General features: G+C 29.2%; 4 protein-coding genes across 4 annotated transcripts in view; 3 read left to right on the top strand and 1 right to left on the bottom strand.

The window, feature by feature from the left end:
- LOC134827133 (leucine-rich repeats and immunoglobulin-like domains protein 1) overlaps nt 1-11,089 on the top strand; it is a 39,870-nt gene extending 28,781 nt beyond the window's left edge. Inside the window, 2 exon segments of the mRNA XM_063839682.1 lie at nt 527-589; nt 7,863-11,089. Coding sequence (XP_063695752.1) covers nt 7,886-10,084 — 2,199 coding nt within the window. The 5' untranslated portion in view covers nt 527-589; nt 7,863-7,885 and the 3' untranslated portion in view covers nt 10,085-11,089.
- A 2,218-nt stretch (nt 11,090-13,307) lies between these two features.
- Nucleotides 13,308-15,764, top strand: LOC134828013 (uncharacterized). Its single transcript, XM_063840948.1, has 2 exons — nt 13,308-14,612; nt 15,140-15,764. The coding sequence occupies exons 1-2, from the start codon at nt 13,368-13,370 to the stop codon at nt 15,671-15,673; spliced, it is 1,779 nt and encodes a 592-aa protein (XP_063697018.1). The 5' UTR covers nt 13,308-13,367; the 3' UTR covers nt 15,674-15,764.
- Nucleotides 15,765-15,814: 50 nt separating this feature from the next.
- LOC134828016 (eukaryotic translation initiation factor eIF1) lies at nt 15,815-16,928 on the top strand. The gene is made up of 2 exons (XM_063840962.1): nt 15,815-16,156; nt 16,433-16,928. Exons 1-2 carry the CDS (start codon nt 15,968-15,970, stop codon nt 16,577-16,579), a joined length of 336 nt encoding a protein of 111 aa, XP_063697032.1. The 5' UTR covers nt 15,815-15,967; the 3' UTR covers nt 16,580-16,928.
- A 1,279-nt stretch (nt 16,929-18,207) lies between these two features.
- LOC134827499 (klarsicht protein) overlaps nt 18,208-21,810 on the bottom strand; it is a 72,350-nt gene continuing 68,747 nt past the window's right edge. The window contains exons 11-12 of the mRNA XM_063840170.1: nt 19,415-20,043; nt 18,208-19,357 (exon numbers count right to left, since the gene is read on the bottom strand). Of these exons, the coding sequence (XP_063696240.1) occupies nt 18,674-19,357; nt 19,415-20,043 (1,313 nt within the window). The 3' untranslated portion in view covers nt 18,208-18,673. The remainder of the gene's footprint in view (nt 19,358-19,414; nt 20,044-21,810) is intronic.

Below are 21,810 nucleotides of genomic sequence, written 5' to 3'. Positions count from 1 at the left end.
AATGAGGGCATTACAATTTGTGTACGTTCAAAATTGACGCGCGACTTTTCTTTTTATCGTTTGTTATTTTCTTCTTATCTCCCATTCATTTTCATCGTGCACTTTCCGTAGAGCATGCGAAAATCTTCACAAAATAAGAAGCTTTACCGCAACGCTTAATTCCATTCTTATGTCCTATCTTTATTCTTCTTTCTCGTCTGTCAAGTCACGACACAACGCGCGCAATGATAACCATCATCTCATCTCATCACACCATACTTTTATTGCAAATTGCCTAAAATTAATTTTATTAGTTTTTTTTTGTCTTTCTTCATCTCGCTTGCCGTTCTCTTTTATACAAAATCTCATAAATCTGTTTTATTAAACTGTTGTTACATAACATTCCAAATCGCACACCATACCATCGATGTTTTAGAATCAGATTGATTTCCATTTTATGACGCGGAATTTTTCAGATAAAAATATAAACAAATTATGAGTTATAAAATATGCTAATTTATTTTATATTTTTTCTTTTTCATTTCAGCTGTTATTGACAACAAAAATCAGCTAAATGACGTACCGTCTTCGGAAAATTTTTTAAATAAAGGTAAGTTTCGTCTTCAAAAATTTGCAATATGAGGGAAATAATTCCCAAATACTGCTGACAAAAAGTTCTTTCTTCACTTTTTGAAAGAACCTAACTAACCTGAGCTAAAACGCACTTTTCTATTTCCTGCGATAACTTAAAACTACCTAACGCTCTATAGCAGAATCCCTTACATACTATTGGGGAACACAATTCCCGTTACAAAAACAATTGAAGCTTTCCCTGACTTAAAAAAAAATAAAAAAAAACTTTCCCTATAGAGCGACAAATGCTCTGAACTTAATTCTAGCTGAAAAAAACTTAAAAGCTACCCTAACGAAAAGTGCGTGAAATATTCTACTTAAAACTAAAAAGATTCAAGAACTTACTCGTTTTCCTGTCGATGTCAATTTCGTTGATCCTAATGCTTCCTGTCTTTTTTTGCGTCTTACTTCCTGTCAAAGTCGTTGATCACGATGCGATTCTCTCATCTTTCCTCTTGTATTTTATTTTTGCTAAAAAAAAAGATTTTCGGAACTCTTTTTGACAACGCAAATTGTCGCAAAGAGTTCCAAATTACAATGTATTCTATTGAAATTGACAACTTACCCTAAATTTCTGTGATCTCCATCATCTTGATCCATCGTGTCATCATATCTCCCTCTTTTTGTCTGTTTTCTTTGATTTTCGTCTCATCCTTCATCTTTTCCTGTTAGTCCTCTGTTTTGTCTTGCCTATTTTAATGAAAAAATATTTTAAAAAAGCCTTTAATATATTTAAAAAGTGAAAAATTATACGAACCTCGTGTTTATTGTTTTTCTCCCAAAACCAATATGGCGGATAACATTTGTTTAGGCCGATACAAATATCAAAAACGCTTCCGATTTCACTATCTATAAAAATAACGACCTATAAAAAGGAAAAAATTATAAATGATTCTAAATTTTTGAAAAATATTTTATAAAAATTTTGAAAATTAGAAAAAATAAATACTTCTTCTTAACAAATAATTAAATTAATTAGATAAATAAATAATTCAAAATTCACAAAAAAAAAATTTAAAAATAATTCTTTAGTTTTTGAATTTTTTTACAAAAATTTTGAAAATGAGAAAAATTTAATATTTTTTTAACAATATTTAATATTTTGAAAAATCAACAATATATAAAATTAATTTTCAAATTTATTATTTCAAAATAAAATATTTATCTTACTTTTTCTAATTTTTGAGAGCAATAAAAAATTATAATTCAATATAGCTATTGTGACAAAGAAATTTCGATATTAACATAAAAATGAAAAGATGCTTCTTCTGAAACTTCGTCTTCTTTCAACATCAGTTCGTTTTTGTGATGATTAAATAAATCCCGCTTTAATTTTTGGCATTTTATTGAATTTCCGAGCAATTTTGCGCTCTTTATTTATGTTAAGCGAACGTTGAGCAAACAATAATTCCATTCCTTCGTCGAATACGAAATAAAAAAAAAAGTTGAAAATATCTGCATAAATATTATAATAGAAGCGACAAAAAACCTTGACATGATATAAAAATAAATTGTATAAAAGGCAAAATGAGCGTAAATGTAGTAAGAATTCAAAAACCTTTTTATATGCATTTCTGTGTTTGAATTTGCAAAGATTGCATTGATTTGAAACAACATTCGTTGTTGTTGCATTGTATAGCGATAAAAATTCTTGCATGTGACAAGTTTACAAAGAAACTTGTTTCTTGAAATATTTTTTCAAAGGAATTAAAGGAGGAGACGGACAATGAAGTTAGATTGAAATCTTTTTGAGTTGACGTCTTCGACAGTTTTAATTAGTGTCAATGGACTGTCATGAATTTTTGAACATTTTTTATTGCTGCTCGGAAACACTTGTCGTTTTATTGATTTCCATCCTTGAACAACCTCAGAGAGCATTCAACAAGTAAACACACTTCGCCCAATCGAACAAAAAAAAATTTGAACAATTAATCCATTGAAAAGTAATTAATCAACCTTGCCCTCATCTTTTGTTATTTGCTATTCATGCCAAAGCACCTGAATCATTTAATGATCCAATGATGTATTAATGCAATATTTATAAGAGCATGATTCATCAATCTACTTACGTTACAAGTGTTGCCAACACACAATGTTGAGACAAAACATGGTTGGTCTGTCAATTTTTATTGTAAATTGGTTTCCTTTTTATCTTTCGTGTGTCTTGATCGACATATCATGTTAAAGATGATTGGACATCAAAGTGTTTTATTTGTGATTTTATGTTATTTCCTCTACCTATTTTCTTTTTATTTTCGCAACTTTTCATTTGTAGCGCAGTAAAAGGTTTGAGATACAGGAAAACTAATAAAAAAGCAAACAAATTCTCATCTAAATTCATGAAAAACTCATTTTATTATATTTTTTTGTTGTTTGTAACTCTTGGAGATAATATATAAACGCTATTTAAGGTAATAAAAATCAGTAAAAGTAATCAAGAAGATGAAAGTTTGTCCAATATTTCCGTGTGTGTTTTGCTCTTTCACGTATCGAACAATAACAACAAGAACGTTCGTTACTCAAAAGAGGGCAATCAAAAGTAACACGTGAATTGAATCAATAATACGCAGCCATGTATGTGATATCTACCTGGTTGATTAACTTTACTTGACATAGGTCTCTTGTCGTAAAAAAAAACGAATACGAAAACGGAATTCGCGTAAAATATTTCAAACTGACAGTGTTCTATGACTACACTAAAGTAAACTAATACAAATCGTGTCTTTTCAATTAAACTGCAACACTCCGTTATTTTTTATGAGTTCTTATATTTCATTTAAAAACTTTCTGTCTAGATAAATTTCGCATGTAATTCTATTGGAATATTTTCTTGTGAATTTATTTCATGAATATGCCCTACAAAATAACTGTCCGCTGTCAGCCTGTCATTACTTTTTGCATCGCATGTACTTGGTTTGTGTAACATTTGCATGTAAATGCAATTGAATTGGATATCCAGCAATATTAAATGCAGAGAAGCTGCCTCAGAGATGATTTCTAATCAATATATGAAGTGTGTTGTAATAATAATTGAGGTTACAAATAATTTGCCTATCAGCGTTATTGTTACATTTATTTTATCTGTGAAACGTTAGAGACTAAGGGGAGGGGTCATCAAATTTTCGAATTTTATGCGCATACAGAAAAATAAAAGCTCAAAAGATTTTTTTCAAAAATGTGTTAGAGAATTTGGGGAAAGTTATGATCGTTTTAGTAAAAAAAGTCATTTTTATGAATGTGCCCCAACCGTGGGGTTAAATTTACGACGGATTCCGACGAGGGGGGTAAACAGAAATGTACGACGTCGTAAAAATATGCCATATTCACGGTTTAAAAATTTTTCGTTTTGAATTATTTAAAATAATTTTTGAAGTATTTCAGACTTAGTAATCTTTTTTTTCAAATTTTCATTTAATTGAGTTTTTCTTTTCAAATTTTTCACGAGCTTTCATTGAAATTTGATCTGATACTAAAAATTTCCTTTTCAGTGAGGGGGGGGGGGTCATGTTAAAAAACACGTCGTTAATTAGGGGGGTTGGATTTCGACGGTTTACGATTATAGGGGGGGTAGGGGTCAAAAAATGTCCTTTTTTTGCCGACGCCTTTAATGGATGACGCCAAATGACATTTTAAATTTATTCATTCTTTGTATTGAAGTTTTAACTAGTTTTATGACTTCATAAAAATTTACTTTGAGGTCCGAAAAACAATTTTTCTCGATTTTCTCCGAAATGGCGAAATGCCTTCTGTGTATTTAAAGTGCGTGAAAAACTGCACCTTTCATAGAACAAAATTTTTTGATTCGCTCTTTGTAAATAGGCGAAAAAGCAATTTATGAAGTAGCCCCAGTTATGATTTGGCCCCACTTCCCCCTATGAGTTAAAATCAAGGGAGGAAATGAAAGCACAAGTAACAATAATAAGCACATCAACAGCAGCATTTAAAAGTTAACTCATGAAAACTTTTACCTTTTAGTCGCTCAAACTATTTAGACGAGAGAGAGATGATAGTAATGGAGTTAAGATGTTCTTCGTTGTAAAATATATATTGAATTCGATAGGATTAAGTACCTACAAAGTTATGCTCACGATATACAATTAAAATTGTTTTCAACTAAAGAGGAAACATTACTCTCGAAACAATTTTAAAAGCAGTAATTAAAGACTGTACCTGTGATTTTTACTACTTTGCCTTACTTTACTTCAGCAACGAACTAATATTAAGACAAGGCAAGCATAATAACGTAACACATATTCCGCTTAAAATATTCCTTTGTTCAAACACACTCGAAATGCAATTCATTCAGCTGTGTGTTGTTCAAATTCAAAATTGAAACCAATTTCTCATTTAAATAAAAGCAATGATGTTGTGGTTTGCCTTTTTTTATTCCATTTTTCCGTACGATGCCATGCCACACAAAACTATTTTTCTTCTTGTTGTTAGTTTTTTATGCTTTTTACCTTATTTTTTATTTATTCGTTTTGCACACTCAGAGAGACGGAGAAAAAATAGTACAAAGGAATTACGAACGTTTTTTTTTTTTCTATATTTACAACAACAACTACAAATACATTCTTTCTGATATGAACACACAAAAAATAGACGAAAAAAGATGCATTTTTGCATATTATAGATTCCCCGCAACAAACAACAAATTACCATTCCATTTACGGTCTGAACTCGTTTTTGTTGTTGTTTATAGTATTGTGTGGTGTGTGTGCAGCAAAAAGAGAGCTATATTATGCAAGGCACCGCATCATGACGGAAATATGACTCTATGTGCATGCAACGTACGGTAAAGAGGCAATCAAAAAGAAAATGTTAAATAAAAAAAAGTCGAGAAAACGAAAAAGCAATTGCTTACAAAACTATTTTTCATTGTTATGTTTCTATTATTTGACTTGTTGTTTGATTACGATTTGAACTTTGGCTTGGCTTGGCATGCCATAACATTGGCTTTCTCAAAAAAAAAAAAAAAATACAAAAAATGCATTGCATGTTTGTGAGACAGGTAAAGTAGTCCATAGGTGACTTACTGGAAGTGATTTAACAAAAAATTTATGAAAAAAAAATATATGGAAAATAACACCCGTTAGTTTCTCATACTTTTTTTTTATTCAAATTGAAAAACAAAAGTTTAGAATTTTTTTTTCTAAAACTTGACTAAATAAATTTTAATGAGCTTGAAAATTTTTATTTTAAGTTTTTATGTATAAAAACTGAATTTAATTGAAAAATTAAAAAATCATTCAAAAAATTCATTTTTTCATTTTTCGATTAAGTTTAGTTTATGCATCTGATAATGAAAACTTTGAAAAAAATGTCAAGATCATTTAAAATTATTTAGTCAAATTTCAGACAAATATTTCTAAACTTTTGTTTTTCAATTTAAATTTTAAAAAATGTATGCGAATCTAACGGGTGTTATTTTCCATATATTTATATAAATTTTTTCTCAAGCTTAAAATTTATTTAAAAAAAAAAAATTAAAAAAAAATTTTAAAAAAATATTTTAAAAAAATTTTAAAAAATTTTAAAAAAAATTAAAAAAAAAAATTTATTAAAAAAAATATTTAAAAAATAATATTTGAAATAGATTTCAAAATTTTAAGAAAATTTATAAAATAAAAATTTTAAAAAAATTTTTCTAAAAAGTAAAAAATTTTTTTCTTAAAATTTAAAAAATAAAATAATTTTGTTGAAAATCTTTTGTTAAAGTTCTTTGAAATAGTTATCAAAAATTTTATCTTTAATAGTAAAAATTTTGTCAATTTTGTTATTTTTTTTTAAATTTTGGGAGGGTCCCATTTTATTTTTTAACATTTGAAAGTTGATTTTTAATTTTGATGAGCGTACCTTTAAAAAATTCCATGTATGTTTTGAATCTACGGAGCCCTTATTTTAAAATAAAAAAGTTTTGGGACGGAACAGGATTAAAATTTAGGAAAATTAAAAAAAAATATAGAGATTTTTTGAAAATGAATGAAAATTTTTTTGATGGTTCTTAAACTTTAAAATTTATAAAAAAATAAAAATTTTACGTAAAAAAACGTGAAAAAATATTTTATGGTTTAAAATTGAATAATATGAAAAAAATATGAACCTTTTTATGAGAAATTTTCTATAAACTTCTATTTGTTGATTCTTGAAATTTTTTAACTGCTATATCAATAAACATATTAATAAAAATTATTAATACACAGAAAAAAAGAAAAATAAACATACGAAACGGATTTCCATCCGGATTTTTCTTCCATTTGTTACTCATATGTTCTTCTTTGTAAAACTTCATAATTGTGCAATAATTTAATATTTGTTTGCTTTTGTTTTAAATTCCTCTTTTATTATAAAAAAAGAAGCTTATAGTCGCTTGTACTTAAAAACAAAATACTTGTTTATAAAAAAAATAACACAACAAAAACAATGAGCATGTATGCTTCTAAATCTGGAGTTGTTTGCATGTACAAAACACAATTCAATGCAATTTGAATGAATGAAAAACGTGATAAATTGTTTGTTATTTTTTTTCGGAGTCAAGTTATGATAATAATTATTTTTGCATACAATTACAAGGTAAATTATTGTCCATTAAAGGTTAACAGCTTCTGGCACAAAGTTTCCTTCTGACACTCATTCGACGTTGTACTGCGCGAAACATGCACAACTAATACTATAAAGCAATATAGATTTTAATGGTACTTGCGGGGACAATCGACGAGCATTTAAATGTTGATGGTCGCCGAAAAATTTGCCGCAACAAATGAGCAAGTTGGATGGCAATCTAATGGGACCATCGAGAGACATTTAAATTTTTTGTCGTCGTCGTTTCGTATTTTAAGTTTATTTTAAACATTTTACAAGCCCCAAAGTTGAGTTTTGTGTTTTAATTGGAAGTATAAATACATGAATGATTGAAAATTACAGCTTCAGGACTGAAAAGCTATTTCATGACAAATGCAAAATGTGAACAAAGAACACAAATGGAAGCAATGTAAATATTAGCAATTTGTCTGAAAATTGATGACATGTACCTACTTTTTGGTTTACTTTGCGCGCGCGGAAATATCGTCATCATCATTACCATTTTTTTTTCACGATTTCTGAGAATTTAATTATATTTAGATTAGGTTAGGAAACAAAAGTACGTCGTCAGCTTCAAACTAATATAATAATAATAATAATTTTTCGCCCAAAAAAAATATTCATGAATTTACTTTATTATTAATGATGTCTTTCGTGTTTCTTTGCAGGTCTCAACACACAAACGAAGAAGATGACAAGGATGAATTCGTTTAGCATTGCATTGTTTACTGTTTGTGCGCTGTTGCCGTGTTTGGTAGTTCACGCATTAGCGAATTGCCCGTCGTCGTGTGAGTGTAACGACGATACGTTGGTTGTAACATGCGGTCAAGGCGGCTTAGATGTATTACCAATCGCATTAAATCCGTCAATCACGCGACTCATCATCAAAAATAACAAGATTAAAACGATAGATTCGTCAATCCAATTTTACGCACAACTTGTTTACATGGATTTGAGTTATAATCATTTATTCAATATTCCGGGACAAACGTTTGCATATCAGAAAAAGTTGACAGAATTGCATTTGAATCACAACAAAGTCGGCTCGATCAGCAATCGAACGTTCATTGGATTGGAGTCCCTTAACATTCTGAATTTGCGGGGAAATTTTCTCGATGAACTCGACAACAACGTCTTTCAGATGTTGAAAAAGTTGGAAGAACTCAATTTGGGTCAAAATCGCATCAATAAAATTGAACCAAAGGCATTCGAGGGCTTACAAAATTTACGAGTTCTTTATTTGGATGACAACAACTTGAATGTTGTCGATCCGAAAATTCTCATGCCATTATCTAGTCTTGCTGAACTCTTTTTGGGCATTAATTCCTTTTCAACGATACCGAAAGATGCGTTCAAAGAACTCAAAGGTTTGAATAGCCTTAATTTGCAAGGCGCAGCATTAGCTAACATTACTTTGGGATCATTTTCTGGCTTGGAAGGTTTACGAAATCTTGATTTGTCGGACAATCGCTTGATACGAATCCCAACAGAAGAGCTGCGGCAAATGACGAGATTAGAAGAATTATCTTTGGGTCAAAATGACTTTGAAGTAGTTCCAAATAATGCGTTTGAGGGTCTTTTGAACTTACGAAGCATCATAATTACGGGATCAACAAAGTTGAAGAGAATTGAGGCAGAAGCTTTCGCATCAAATGGAAATCTGGAAAGTATTGTTATTGCAAAGAATAAAGTGCTTGTCGACATTCAAGATGGAATATTCAATGGCTTGACACATTTGAAAAGTATTATATTAAAAGACAATGCTCTCAGCACATTAAGCGAAGGAAGATTTTCATGGAATGACTTGACAGTTTTTGATGTAAGTGAAAATCCATTCGTTTGTGATTGCAAAGTTTTATGGCTTCGCAATGTGCTAATGGGACGGAATGTAAGCTCAAATGAAGGAACTGTAATTTGTGCAAGTCCCGAAAGTTTGCGCGGCGCATCGTTAATTAGTGTCACAAGCGATTTGCCGGGTTGTCATCACACAGATCCAAAGAGACAAGCGATGATTGGAGCTTTGTTAGTTGCCATTGCAGCAATTGGAACAACACTTGCTTTGTTGATATTTCGTTGTCGAAAACGCATTTGGGAGTTTTTAAAAGGGGGTTTTGGAAATGGCGAGAAAAAACGGAAGGAACGTGAATATCAAAAAACATTCTCCGATGAAGAATATATGGCGAGACATCCGCATGTTTTGCGAACAACACTGAATAATTGCGATGTTCAAGCAGCTGCACACATCTACAATGCTTCTCCTTGCGGTGTCAGGGCGATTCCGGTAACGGAACTATAGCTAGAGGCCCCTCCGCCATTTCGACGAGGCGGAGGCGGTAACAGCGGTTTTCAATTCAACAACATCAATGGGACTCTTACAACGACATTCCTTCAACAGCAAGCGTCTCCTTCGACATTGCCTGCACAAACGCATCAACAATACCCCAATTATACCCCACCGATGCCTCCGAATTTGCATCAACAGCAATCCTATAACACACAAACCCTTGCCCCTCTTCGTCTTAGTCAGGAACACTTTGTTCAGTCGATGAACAACAAAACAAACACACTTAACGGACATTACCCGCATGTTCATAGCAGTAATAGTAGTAATAAATTGCCTCATGTTCATCCGTCGAGCAATCGTCGAGGCTCGTCGTCGCAGCAACAGCATCATTATGCCGAGGCAGATAACAATAAAAATTACAGTAGAAGTAATTCTTGTAGTAGCAATAATAGTAATAGCACATTGAGTCATGATAATAGTCTCGGAAGCACAGCAAGTCCCGATTCTCCGCCGGAATTGCCGATCCGAAATGGACTCAATGCGCGTAACAACAACCATAATAGCATTCACACAAGCAACAATATTAGCAAAAAGCGCTATTATTGATAACAAATCGATGTAGAAATTTTACGATTTTAGAGTCATTGTATATATATAAGTTATATGAAAAAGGATGTGATCATGATAATTTTTTTAAAACTTTCCTATTTATTTTCACTCATAATTTAGGTCAAGAGCATGTAATCATAATAAATAATAACCCGTTGTTCACACCAACATTTGACAGATAGACGAGCAAGCGACGCTTTTATTGCAACTTCACAGATAATTTATTGCCATTAAAACAAAATAAAATGCATTTGCGCATCTCATCAAAATGTAATTTTATCTATTAAATATGTGTGGCATCGTGCTTATACGAGCGACAAATATATGAATGCTGTGAAAATTTTAATAATAATAATAGTTAGCAATGAAATTTATTATTTAAAGCCGAGATAATTGCGCAAAAATTTCACACTGATACACTTTTTTGTTTTGTTAATTAATTGAAATAGAACACATTTTTCACACAAAACTGCTCTTTTTTAATCTACTTATGATTTGCCTTTTTGACTAAATGAATTAAAATTGTTATAAAAATTTTTTGTACCTACTTTTTTTTCTTTATTAAGTTCTAAAAAATTATCGAATGAAAAAGAACAAATTATATATTAAAATCATATCAAAGAATAAATTATAAAAACTGTAGATATTTTTTTTTTTTGTTAAAATTTTATTACAAAAAACGTGTAAATATTATATAAAATTAAAATTCAAGTACTAAAAACAACTAAATTATAAGCAATATAAAAAAGTTATAATAATGATAAACAAATATTTCGAATTGGTTCCTTTTTTAATAAATTTTATTTTTATTAGACTTATGATGTTCTGGCGATAAACGCCGAAACTGTGACTTGAGTGACTTTATTACTGTACTACAATACTTACAGAACAAAATAGATAAAAAAAAATGTAAATTAGTTAGCGTTTTATTAGCAACGATAAAAAACGACGAAGAATTAGTAATGGTGTAAATAGATTTTATTTTACGTTAGAAAATAATAAAAAAAAACTGATCTAAATAAAATAATAAATAAAATATCGAAAAATGTTTATTTTCATTATTTTGCGTTAAAAAAATTTAATGGTATGTTATTGTTTACTTTTTATTATTTAAAATTTTTTTTACTCTTGATTTTTTCATATGATAAACTTTCCTTTTATTCGCTTTTATTTTGTTTAATTCACATCTTTTGTATGTTCAATCAATTTGATGTGTTATGTTTTTATATTTTTTGTTTTATTTTTTTCTTATGTTTTATTTGAGAAAAATGTAACAGTTTGGCATTTTAATCAAATCATTGAACAAAAACTTATAAAACAATAAGCAGAAAAAAATAGAAAGTTAATGATGTTGTTGATAAACTTACAGTTTAGTTAATAAAAAAAGACTAACAAAACTATTGTTAATAAAATTAAAAATAAAATAAAAAATTATACGAGATCTCATTGTATATACCTTAATAATTACAGAACAAATCAATCGTAGTTAGATGAAAAATATTAAAATATATCTACATTTTTTGCACACTAAACGAGAGAAAAAAATTCTTCTTATCACTGTATGTACTAAATAACATTAAACAAAAAATATTAAAATATTAAATATAAAAAAAGGCGAAAAAACAGGAATTGTCAGATGAAAAATAATAATAATTATTATTGCATTTCAAGACTCTATTTTTTACATTTTCCATTCTAACGTATTGAAAATTATTAAAAAAAAATGTATTAACAAAACATATTGACTACATAAATACAAAAATTGATAGAACTTTTAACATGCTTTTGAATGAATGAAAATAAATAAAATATTTGGTAAAATTTTGAACTTTGTGTCTTTTCTTGTGTCTGAAAAAAAAACGGTTTTTGCTCCTCATATGATAAAATCGTACTTTTTTTTATTTGATCAAAAATCGATCAGATATCAATGAAAATCAACTTTAGAATGAATATTTATTAACTTTTAGCTTTGAAACCCATCAAAAGTTGGTTGAAAATTTACTTGAGAAAAAAAGTACGATTTTTGCTCCTCATATGATAAAATCGTACTTTTTTTTATTTGATCAAAAATCGATCAGATATCAATGAAAATCAACTTTAGAATGAATATTTATTAACTTTTAGCTTTGAAACCCATCAAAAGTTGGTTGAAAATTGACTTGAGAAAAAAAGTACGATTTTTGCTCCTCATATGATAAAATCGTACTTTTTTTTATTTGATCAAAAATCGATCAGATATCAATGAAAATCAACTTTAGAATGAATATTTATTAACTTTTAGCTTTGAAACCCATCAAAAGTTGGTTGAAAATTGACTTGAGAAAAAAATTACGATTTTTGCTCCTCATATGATAAAATCGTACTTTTTTTTATTTGATCAAAAATCGATCAGATATCAATGAAAATCAACTTTAGAATGAATATTTATTAACTTTTAGCTTTGAAACCCATCAAAAATTGGTTGAAAAGTGACTTGAGAAAAAAAGTACGATTTTTGCTCCTCATATGATAAAATCGTACTTTTTTTTATTTGATCAAAAATCGATCAGATATCAATGAAAATCAACTTTAGAATGAATATTTATTAACTTTTAGCTTTGAAACCCATCAAAAGTTGGTTGAAAATTGACTTGAGAAAAAAAGTACGATTTTTGCTCCTCATATGATAAAATCGTACTTTTTTTTATTTGATCAAAAATCGATCAGATATCAATGAAAATCAACTTTAGAATGAATATTTATTAACTTTTAGCTTTGAAACCCATCAAAAGTTGGTTGAAAATTGACTTGAGAAAAAAAGTACGATTTTTGCTCCTCAGAAAAATCGTACTTTTTTTATTTGTCGATCAGATATCAATGAAAATCAACTTTAGAATGAATTTTTATTAACTTTTAGCTTTGAAACCCATCAAAAGTTGGTTGAAAATTGACTTGAGAAAAAAAGTACGATTTTTGCTCCTCATATGATAAAATCGTACTTTTTTTTATTTGATCAAAAATCGATCAGATATCAATGAAAATCAACTTTAGAATGAATATTTATTAACTTTTAGCTTTGAAATCCATCAAAAGTTTGTTTTTTCAACGTTTTATTCAGCAATGATAATTTTGAATTTTTTTTCTTTCAGAAATGTTTCATGGGTCATTTTTATGGCAGGATTTTTTTTGCATGCTGGGGCACGTCAGCTGATGGTCAGAACTGTCAAATGCCATAACAAAACAACATTTCACAACATAAAAACTTCTTTCTTTAAAAATCTTTTAATTTCAATAAAAAATAATGGAAATTAGTGACTTACCTTTGGAGATACTTGTAGAAATTTTAACATATCTTCCTGTTGATCGTCGTCAAAGTGCATCATGGCGAATTAACTGCTTTTACGAGGCATCTACTCATCCACGATTCAAAAATGATTTTCGCTTGAATTTACGAGCTGCTCATTTGGATGAAAACACAGATCCTGTTCAAGTGTTCGAAGGAAGTCATCGAGTGTTTGGAGAAGTTGTATTTTATGACACAACTTTCGGAAATGGTTATGAAGATTTTCTCGAAGGAATTTGTAAATTTGCCGAAACAATTTCGCTCAAATACAAATGCCGGAAAGTTGAAACAAAAAACATTGTCGCTGTCATTGGTTCGTGTTGCGATTTGAAAACACTTTCCATTGAGCTCGATGAGGGATTTGCTGTGATACTGAATGCAAGTGATAAGGAAAAGACTAAAATTCGTCAAGGCTTAAAAACAATCGAACATTTGAAAATTTCCGGTCCAATTGAGGCACGTATCGAGAGTTTTGTTGAATTCTTAGATTGGATGCCGAAACTAAAAGTGCTTGATTTACGCAATTTAGATGTTTTTCGCTCCGAGGAAAGGCAATTTTATGATGCTTTACTGCCTTATATCGAACGACACTCTGCCACGCTGAAAGGGATTCTCTTCGAAAAAGATTACAAACCTGAAAATTTAGAAAAGTACAAAAGACTCGTTCAAATGAGTGATTTGTGTCTTACCCAATTTGCCGGAACAGCATTGCAAAATTGGAAATGGAGTGAAGCTGAATACGATTGTTTCCGAAAATTCCTCCAATCGAAATGTAAGCTCGACGAATTGCGACTTAACACTGCCCAACAGCTTGAATGGGGACACTTGATTGAAATTATTAAAGAACAGAAAAATTTGAAACGGCTTGAAGTTGATAATTTTTCGTTTTTTCCATCAGTTGAAGCAGGTTTGTTACATTTGCTGCCAAAGATAGAGTCGATAGTCTTTCGGGATTCGATGGATCATCAACATCAGGTTTGGCCTCTCGTTAACGAAGAAAATCTTGTACCTGCCATAAATTATACGCTCAAAGAACTCGTGATAAGTAAATTTTATGGTCTTTATACGCCCGTTTGGTTAAATTGTGAATATCGAGCCTTAACACGTTTGGAGATTCGAGATTGTGAGCTTGAAGACGAACATGTGCATTTAATATGCGAAAAGCTGCCAAAACTCGTAGATTTTACAATTACAAGCCCAATGGTGAGTTTTTTTTTAAATTTTCCAAAATTTTTTTTGAACTTTTTGTTTCAAAAAAAAAAATCGAAAAATTTTAAAAGTCGAAAATCCAATGGGGCAAAATAAAAAAAAAGTTAAAAATTTTATCAAAATTGACCGTTTTTTGGTCTTTTTTCATATTTTTTCAAGAAATTTTCAAAATTTTTTTTAAAAAAATTAATCTTTAAGAATTTTTGTATTGAAAAACCAAATTCAACATGAATTTCCTTCTCTTAAATTTTTTTGACAGTTATTTTTATTTATTTATTTTTTTTTTTTATTTTTTTGGTCTAAATTTTAACCTTGAAAATATATTCTGAGATAAATTTTAAATTATCAATATTTTCCATAAAATCAACCAAAATATTCATTAATGACCAAAAATTGTTTATTTTTGTCATTTTGTTTGAAAAAAATTTTTTTTTTCTGGAAAATATCTTTTGGGACAAAAAGTTCGAAAAAAAAATTGGAACAGCCTAAACTAAATATTTATTTATGATTTTTTTTTTTAGATAACGGATTTCGCTATCACAGGAAGACCTCGACGAAAATCGAAAGCTCAAACGGAAAAATTAAAAACAGCAATTGTTGATTTGCATCAATTGAAATATCTTGCCTTAGATTACGATTCGATCACAAAAGAAGCTTTCGAGGAACTCAAACTGGTTCATCTCCAAAATTTGAGTTTAGAAGGTTGTGAACGCATAAATCACGCCGCAATTCTAAATATTGTCAGTAATTGTCCTAATATTGAAGTGTTGAATGTTAATTATTGCAACAAGTTAAAAGACGAGTCTATCGAAGCAATTTGTAAAGGCTTACGGAAATTACGGAGACTTAAAATTAACGAACTGCCTGCTGTGACAGAAAAAGTGTTCGAAAAAATTGGAAATGCCTCAAATTTGAGATATTTGCATATGAAGGATTATGTTAAGATTAAAAATAGACACGAATTGGCTTCGTATCTTTTCAAACAGTTACAAAGTTTGAAAATTGTCAAGTTGGGAGTAAGACAAGAAATTCACCGAAATGATGTTTTTTGTTAAAATTTCTTTGTTTCAATAAACGGTCTTAATTTTTGAATGTTTCATCGATTACGGAATGACTTGTGAAGTGCTTTTGTAATGTACATTCGAATCGCTTCAAAATTGTGTCAAAAAGCAAAAGAGCTCTGACTAATCGTTCGCAAGTCCTCTATTTAAAGCTTGAAATTTCTCTTCACATTTTATCTCAGTGAACATCGTGTGCTCATCTCGCTACCCAAATAAATTTTGAAGAATCAATTGTTGCATTTGTGCATCGCAGAAATTATTAAATTCGAGTCAACGTTGATAAATCGTATGTCCAACATCCAGAATTTACAAACTTTTGATCCATTTGCAGACGCAAGTAAGGGATCCGAGGATGATGTGCAAGACGGGTTGGTGCACATAAGAATCCAACAACGTAACGGCAGGAAAACACTCACAACAGTTCAGGGATTATCCAAGGATTATGATCTAAAGAAAATTGTTCGTGCATGCAAGAAGGTAAGGCCTTGTGAAATCATGCGTTGGTGTCGTGTCTGACCTCTTTTTGTGCTCCGAAACCTACTTTCTTCGATTTTTCGAGTGAGAAAAGTCAAATTGCGTCGCAAAATGAATTTTCTCAAACTACGAACGTAAGAAAGTACAAAAAAGACACAAAAAGGAACTCACATCGCCATATTGGATTACACATTTTTTCACGACATACGTCATTTCACATACATGATATATATGTATTTACTTAAATACTAACCTATGACTTCATTCTCAACCTTGCAGGAGTTTGCTTGTAACGGAACTGTAATTGAACACGCCGAATACGGTGAAGTGTTGCAATTACAGGGAGATCAACGCGAAAATATTTGTCAGTGGCTCACGAAAGCTGGTCTGGCAAAATCAGATCAACTCAAAGTTCATGGTTTCTAAATGATGCACTCGTATTCAAACCCAATAATAACAACAAAAATAACATAATAATATCAAAACAACAAAAAATAATATCCAGAACGTGCATAAAGTATCAACAACAAAGAAACAAAACTTATCACAGCTTCAATTATTAACATGACGAAATTATTTGATTTATTTTGCGGATGAGCAAAGACAACAGAGATTGTGTGACAAACGCTTATAAAAAAGGAAAAGGACAAAGCGGAGATATTTAATTTACCAAGTAGAGAGATTAATATTTAGTGACATAGTCGATTGATTGTTAAACGTTCATAGAAAAAAAAGGCAGCAATCAAAATTAATTTGTCAGTCGTGTTATTTCAAATTTTCAAAAAAATATATATAAAAAAAATTGTAAAAAAAAATTAATAAAAACGATTAGCCAAACTCAAGAACAAATGATCAGTAGGAAGGTGTAACATTAATTTTATTTAAAAAAATGTATCTGAACACAATCGATATATTTAGGAATAAAATAATAAATACCTCCCTTCTTTGTTTTCGGTAGACTTTCTTTGTTTCTTGTAATGGCAAATCAATATTATTATTAAAAATAGTCTTTTATTTCATTTTCTTCTTATCATTATTTCAGGTCAGTATGGTTATTTAATAGCTTTTTCGAAAGTAAATCGTTCGTGTACAAAAGGTAATTAATTTTTTTTTTATTGAAAAATTGATAGAAAAAACGCAACGGAACGCTAATTTTATATAAATGAGTATTGAAAAAATATTTAAAAAATTGATATTTTTTAATTTTTTAGAATTTTATTTTCATTTACATGTATAAATGCGTCATTAATGACATTATTAAGAGAAAAATTATTTTTTTTTATTTTAATTTTTTTATTATTTTTCCATCATTTTTTTTATTACGCGAAAAATTAAAACTTTTTTATATTTTTTTTTATAATTTTATCTATTATTTTTTTTTTAAATAAAATTATTTTTAAGAGAAACATTATTTTTTTTTATTTTAATTTTTTTATTATTTTTCCATCATTTTTTTTATTACGCGAAAAATTAAAACTTTTTTATATTTTTTTTGATAATTTTATCTATTATTTTTTTTTTAAATAAAATTATTTTTAAGAGAAAAATTATTTTTTTTTTTATTTTAATTTTTTTATTATTTTTCCATCATTTTTTTTTATTACGCGAAAAATTAAAACTTTTTTATATTTTTTTTTATAATTTTATCTATTATTTTTTTTTAAATAAAATAATTTTTAATTTAAAAATTTTTAAGAAAAATACTTACCTCATTTTATTTTCAAATAACTTTTTTTTTCTTTAAAAAAATAAAAGACAGAAATTTAGTTTTTTTCTTAATAAAATTACTCAAGTTTATTAAGTATCCAAAGTAATTTTTGTTCATATTTTGCATAAAAACGTTTTTCATTTTGTTCAAATCAAAATTTATGGTAAATGATTATATTTTGATAGAAAAAAAAGAAAAGGTTATAATTATCTTCACTTATAACTAATAAATATATATGATTTTGTGATAATAAATGGTAAGTAAATATATTTTTCAAAGGATACAAAAAAATATTTACACAAGTTATCAATCATAAGAATACCACGCGTAAGATTTCATTATTTTATTCAACAAAATAATAATAATTTTTAAATTATAATATATTAACCTTAAAGAAAAATTTTTAATAGTACAGAAATGGAGTCGTCATCGCGTTGCGAATATAAAAATTTATAAATTTTAATTATTTTTTCATTATAAAATTTAATTTTTTTTTCAATTATTATGAACCAAAGAAAGTTTTTTTTAGTACGAGGCACTTTATAAGGCCCAAACTTTTGGAAAAAAACTTAGCCAAGCTTAAGCTCAAAAACTTATTCAATTTAAGATTATTCTTCGTACTTTCTATTTTAACTTTACTTCTTATATATTTTTTTAAGGATATATGATGATTAAAGTTTAAATTGATAAAAAAAATGATTGATTTTGTCATAAATGCGAAAGTAATATAATGATTTCATGTACGATCTTAAATTGTTTTTTTTTTTGTACTCGCTTTTGATATGCGTTTTTGAATAATGGAGAGGAAAATTTTAAATCGGCGGAGGACCACGAACGTATCTCAGTTGAGGATTAAAGCTATTTTGAAAGTTGTTCATGCGATCGCACGAATGAGGCTCGAGCCCGTACATTGCCAAGAGGAAAGCAAGCAACGCAAGTTGAATCGGCACAGCATATTTGAAGAATTTCATCCAACAACTCGATTGTGTCGATGGAACAGCAGCAGCTACAACGGCGGCGCCATCTGTTTCATCTGTGAGTTCTTCAACGTCGAAATCTGCGCCAGCAACGAGACTATTTTGCGGCGAACGCTTTCCTCGATTCTTTTTCTTACCTTTCGCCTTTTGTTTGCCAAATGCGATGATGGGGATTTGTACGTTTATCGGAGAACGAGCGTTTTTGTTCATCGATTCGATGAACTGATTGTGAGACGCCGTCGTTTTGAGAATGAGATCTCGGCAAGTTTCTTGTAAGGTACGTAATTCGGCTTCAGCGGATCGCATGCGATCAGCAATTGTTTTGAGAGCGTCGCTACCGGGCGTTAAATCACTCTCAAGTTGTTTTGCGAGACGACGTAATGTACCTAAACGACGTTCACGTTCAGATAATCCTCCGTCATCGGAAATTCCGCTGTCAGAAGAACAACCTGCACTCGGAGGACGAATTCCATATTGCAAAATTGCCGGGGGAAGAAGAGGATTTTCAGCAAGAATATCCTAAAAAGGAAAATTGAACATCAGAAAATTATTATTAAAAAAAAAATTGAAACTTACTTTCAAATCATTGTCAGGATTAACTTGCAAAAGTTTCGCAATAGCTTCTGCATTACTGACAAATTCACTTGGAATAGCACTTCCTGCTTCCAAAGCGCCTTTAAAGCCAAAAATAGCTCCTCTGTCTTTGTCCAACGTTTCTTTCAACTCATTCAATCCACTCTCAAACTGTTGCCATGTTTGTAAAGCGGATTCCAAATCATCCAAACGTCTCGTCAATCGTTCATCTGTTTGATCCCAAATGCCATACATCTCCGTAATGCTTTCCTTCAGTTGTTCATGGAACTGCTCATCATCCGCTAATTTGACTTCCTTTTCCTTCTTTTGTTCCTCTCCCATTTTCTGCTGAATTTCTTTCTCTTTCGCCATTCGAGTCTCTTGATGCGTGATCCATCGCTGAACAGAAGCATTGATCTTCAACATCTTCGAACGATAATAAGCCAATCGAGTACGTTCATTTTTCAAATCTTCGATTGCTTGTTCAATGGACTCTTCTGAATCGAAACAGTAAGATTGCGAGCCGAGACGCAATAAGGAACCTTTAAGTACATCAATTTCTTCTTGCAATTGACGAATAACGGAAGTATTTTCACTCCAATCTAACAAACTTTCCCAAATTGAAAGCAATTCTGAAAATAAAGAGAAAAAAAATTTTTTAATAAATTTGTTTAAAAAAAAAATTAAAATCTCGACAAAACAAAGGACATCACAAAAGTGACGAAAATTAGTCAAATATGTATTATTCCAAGTCTTAAAAAGATGTCAAATATCAAAAAAATTTTCAAAAGTTCAAAATTTTTGAAAATTAAAATAAAAAAAAAGTTTTGAAATACTATTTTCTTACAAAATGACAAAATTTCAATAATTTTTGAGCGTTAAATAATATTTTTGATGTTTTTTCAACTATTTTTTTTAAGATTTGCTAATTTCAAATAAATTTCAGAATATTTCATATTAAAATTTTTTAAACAAAATTTAATAACAAAATAATTGTCAAAAAATTTTGAAAAATAAATTTAATAATTTTATGGAAAATATTTTTGGAGAAGAAAATTCATGTTAAAATATGATTTTCGAAGTAAAAATAATTTAAAAAAAATTGATTTTTTTTAAAAATAGAAAATTTTTTTTTTAAATTGAAATTTTTTTTTTAAATTGAATTTTTTTTTAAAAATTGAAATTTTTTTTTAAATTAATTTTTTTTTAAATTATTTTTTTTAAGTTGAAAAATTTTAAAAAATTTCTTTTTTCAAGTAATTTAAAATCATTTACCGCAAGTTTCCATTTTTTTCGTGTCTTTTTCTATCACAGACTGTTTCAAACTTCACATCAGTTTTACTTTAAAACAACTTCAGTAAAAACATCAGAAACTTTTGTTTTCACTCATTTCATTCCATGTTAAATTAAATGGAAACTTCATAGGCACAGAGAGAGATCATCAACTTGCATTAACTGATGTGAAACACGTAGTCTATTTATCAAAGTTTTTGCAAACAGCAAACATTTATTTGTGAAATTTTTTAATTGCCTTTGTTTTTTTTTTTTGTTTTGTTCCGTTGCAATTATTTGCAGTTCGAAGTTAAGGTGTGTCAAATAAATTATTCGAGCATATTATTACGTCTCAATTGGAATTTGTCATGATGTTAAGAAGGCAATGCAAAATGATATAACACTCAATTTGTCTTTGAATTTTCTCTCTTGTACTACTTAGTTCAAAGATCTTCGTGCTGCTGATGTAACAACTGATGTAAAAATAACTCTTCGTGTGGATTCTTTTCATTGCCAAAAAAATGTTTTATTTTTAAAAGTCATTTTTTTAACACTATCGATTGAACTTGATATTGACTTTCGTATTTTAAACAGTTTGTATAATTAAATTATTTTTTTTTCTTTTATTTTTTTTACAGTGCATGCAACTATTTACCATCCGCGCGCAACGAGTTTCTTGTCAATACTGATGGGATATTGCTTAGTTCAATTGTAATGTTTGTAACGTGTGTAGGAAATAATAACGAGATAGTGCGACAAGTAATAATAATAACACAACAAGACGCGACGTCGAAGATTTTCTCTGTTAATCTAATTATAATGTTTCTCTGCTCTCTTTGAACGTTGAGTTGAGCTGATTGAAAAGTGTTTGATTGATTATCTATACTTATTCGTGTACATGTTTTGGACTTGCATTGCACTGCATGATGCACACGTACAAAAAAAAGAGAAGTTAATACGCGTAGGAAGAGTTCCCTCACGCAACGATTTTCATTGAAACGACATTCTTTCAGTAGTTGTTCAAAATCTGGTATTTAAATCACTTTTTATGGTTCAATGTTGTTACATGCGAACAGTTGTTGTCGGAGAAGCGAAGAAGTTGCCTCGCAATGAACGTTTAAAGTTAT

This window comes from Culicoides brevitarsis, chromosome 1, assembly GCF_036172545.1.
Source record: "Culicoides brevitarsis isolate CSIRO-B50_1 chromosome 1, AGI_CSIRO_Cbre_v1, whole genome shotgun sequence".
Lineage (NCBI taxonomy): Eukaryota > Metazoa > Arthropoda > Insecta > Diptera > Ceratopogonidae > Culicoides > Culicoides brevitarsis.
The sequence above is the reverse complement of the archived record's forward strand: the minus strand, read 5'-3'. Positions and strand labels throughout refer to the sequence as shown.